The 3,293-nt window shown below is 44.6% G+C and overlaps 1 protein-coding gene across 1 annotated transcript in view; it reads right to left on the minus strand.

Annotated features, from left to right (window-relative positions):
- Slc26a8 (solute carrier family 26 (anion exchanger), member 8) overlaps positions 1–3,293 on the minus strand; it is a gene marked incomplete in the record, with an annotated part of 70,536 nt that overhangs the window by 30,927 nt on the left and 36,316 nt on the right. The window contains 1 exon segment of the mRNA XM_013516889.1: positions 1,924–2,006. Within this exon segment, the coding sequence (XP_013372343.1) occupies positions 1,924–2,006 (83 nt within the window).

Genomic DNA, 3,293 nt, shown 5'->3' on the forward strand with positions numbered 1-3,293 from the left:
CTTTGAGAATATTCTAAAATTCACTCAACTGTGCTCTTTCAAACAGTAAATTTTATGGTATGTGAACAAGATAATGAGAGAACATTCTAAATAACTTCATGAAGGGGCTGGGGATATAGCCCAGTGGCATAAGCACCTGCCTGGCAAGCACAAGGACCTGAGTTCGATTCCTGGTACTGCAAAAACAAAACAAAACAAAACAAAAAAAACTTCATGACATAACATTGATGATTTAGACTAACTGGAAAAGTTGTTTGAATAACCAGAATTAACAAAGTAGTCCCAAGAAGAAATAGCCTGAATCATGTACAATAATTACATAATTATTTTGAATTTTACTCAATAAATAGAATATTGAAAATTGAATCATAGCCAAGAACCTTCCCACAAAGACAACTCCAGGCTCAAATGCCTTTTTTGAGGGATTCTACCAGATACTTAAAGAAGAAATAATGCCAATTTTGGGCCAGGGATATAGCCCAGTGGCACAAGTGCCTGCCTGACAAGTGCAAGGTCCTGAGTTCAATTCCCGGTACCACAAAAGAAGAAATAATGCCAACTTTATAGGAATGCTTCCAAAAACTAAAAATGAAGGAGCACTTCCCAAGTCCTTCTAAAATGTCAGCATATTTCAAAACCAGACACAGATTTTTCTAGGAAGGAAAACCTCAGGTCAATATTTCTCATGAACAGAACTGCAGAAGTCCTTATCATTTTAGCAAATCAACATATAAAGTGAGAATACACTATAACTAAGCAGGGCTTATCTCCTACCCCGCAGCACTGGTTTAAAATTCTAAAGCAATTTAACATTCAATCACGATAATAGCAGACTTTAAAAGGAAAAGAAATCATGAGGATTCTAAAGGAAGTGTTATGTTTTTTTATAGATCTACACTGGCATAATCCTTTAAATCTAATTTGGGAGCACAGATAGGCTTCATTTTCCATTTCCTTGACTACTTTCTAAATCAGAAAAAAAAAATCTCCTAATTGTTTTAGGTAAGGTTTGTTATTTGAAATAATATTTATTCTTTTGATTGTCTTCTTCTTTTTCTCCTTCTTTTTTTTTTGTCTTTTTGGAGACAAGATCTCACCGTGCAGTTGAGCCTTGAGCTCACTTTGTAGCCCAGGCTGGACTCGAACTCACAATGATCCTCCTGCCTCAGCCTCCTGAGGGCTGGGATTACAGGTGTGCACCACCACGCCTGGCACATTTCTCATTTGAGTAGAATTTCAAGGGGATTGAGCCCTCCTCAGATCCCATGGAGACCTAGTAGAGTATGAGCTGAATCCAGCTGAGCCCAAGGAGCCTCCACCTTGTTCCTGGGGACCTTTAGCCAGTGTCCCCAACTTTCCGTGTGCTTCCCCAATGTCCCACCTAGGAAATGAAGAGACCTCTGCAAAAGTCCCTATGAGCTGAGGAACTGCAGTCTTTTCCTCTCTTAGCTAATGCAATTCTTCCGATCAAGGTAAAACATTAGAATTTTCTAACAGAAACAAGCGTGTGTCCCGCAGTCACTTCCAGGAACGATAATGCACATTAATTGTGAGGCCTGTGATAGACTGATTGTTGGAAGAAGAGATGATGCTGTTGGAGGGCCCTGGCGGCCCAGTACAAGCGGGAGAAGGCAGCGGAGCGCTCCTTTTGGGAGCACGGAGCCCCAGGGGGAGGCTTGGCAAACAGAGGGACCCCTCGGTCCTCTACTGGGAATTAATTAGACAAAAAGCACAGCGGGGGTCAGGAAGTCCTGTGCGCTGGCTCAGCTAGGAGGGGAGAGACGGACCAGGGAACGGACAGGAGCTGTCCAGGCCCCGCTGCCTTCATGGCCCTCTGCGTTCGAAGATGACCTTGACTGCGGTCTGACATCCTCCAGGCTGTCGGAGAAGGGGAAAGCAGTCTGTAAAAATAGGGTTACTAACCTGAAAGGGATCATCTCGATGAATGTCTCGCTGCCTTCTGTGGCCATGTGTATCTTGTTTGCAAACGCAGTGAAGCCGAGAATCTGCGGGGAGGGGAGGGATGCGAGTAAGATTATTTAAACACCGGGCATCGCTTCTGGGAGCAGAGGCACTCACAGTCTCCACATCAAGCTGCAGCCGAGGCAAGGCCAGGTCAGCGGGCAGCAAAGGCGGGGCTCCTCCCAACCCTGCTGCTTCGTCCGAGGTCCTTTGGCGCTACAGCCAAACATCATCATCCTTGCTCTCTGACACAAGGATGGGAACACCGCTTTAGACATTAGATCAAATGAACACGTTTCTAGGTAATGCCTGCGTCAGGGGCTCATTTTTAACATTCTTTAGATCCAGGGACACGGCGTCACGTAGATGAGCCTTGTAAGGCATGTTTGGGGTAGATTGCGTGAAAATCATTTGAGTAGTTCTAAATAATATGGAGAAGCGCCAGGCGTGGGGGCGCACGCCTGTAATCCCAGCACTCAGGAGGCTGAGGCAGGAGGATTGTTGCAAGTTCAAGGCCAGCTTGGGCTATAGAGTGAAACCCTGTCTTAAAAAGACCAAAAAAAAAAAAAAGGAGAAGCATTTAGAAGCACAAGGACAAAAGGTCTTTAGTGAAGCAATTAATTATCTGGGTTTTTTCCTCCCTTACATTTAATTCTAAAAATGGCAATTCTCTCTTTAGCTCTGACTTTCAGCTAGTGGAGAAACACACAAGGTAGAAGCTTATATTTCTCATAATGATTTTGCATCAGAGCAAGTGAAACCAGAGACAAAAGACCTAACTACCCAGGTTTTAGCTGGGTATGGTAGTGCGTACCTATAATCCCAGTACTCAGGAGGCTGAGGCAGGAGGGTTGCCACAAGTTTTAGGCCAGCCTGGGCAATGTAGTGAGTTCAAAGCCAGCATGAACTACATAATGAGACCCTGTCTCGAAAACAAAACAAACCAAAACAAAATAACCAACCAACCAACCTGACAAACAAACAAAACCCCCCAAGGTTTTAACATAACAATTACACAGTTGCTTTAACTCGGTATTCCTCCCCCTGCACAATCTTTTGCCAGCATCTACTCCGAGAGTTCTGCAGGACGCTGACCAGAGCAGCAGTGGTTCAGCTGTGATGCTGTGGTCAGATGAAGGCCCCCCGGGGGAAGCTTCCAGATCCAGATGGAAGGAAAACCCTGGATTAGCAGCTTGCGCTGGGGAAGAATATTTATTTTTATATAGTTGCTTTCTTTGTTTTTTTGAGACAGGGTCTCACTATGCAGTTCAGGTTGACCTTGAGCTCACTATGTAGCCGAGGCTGGCCTCAAACTCACAGCGATCCTCCTG

The sequence above is a fragment of the Chinchilla lanigera genome, unplaced genomic scaffold (genome assembly GCF_000276665.1).
Source record: "Chinchilla lanigera isolate Chin_1 unplaced genomic scaffold, ChiLan1.0 scaffold00036, whole genome shotgun sequence".
Classification (NCBI taxonomy): domain Eukaryota; kingdom Metazoa; phylum Chordata; class Mammalia; order Rodentia; family Chinchillidae; genus Chinchilla; species Chinchilla lanigera.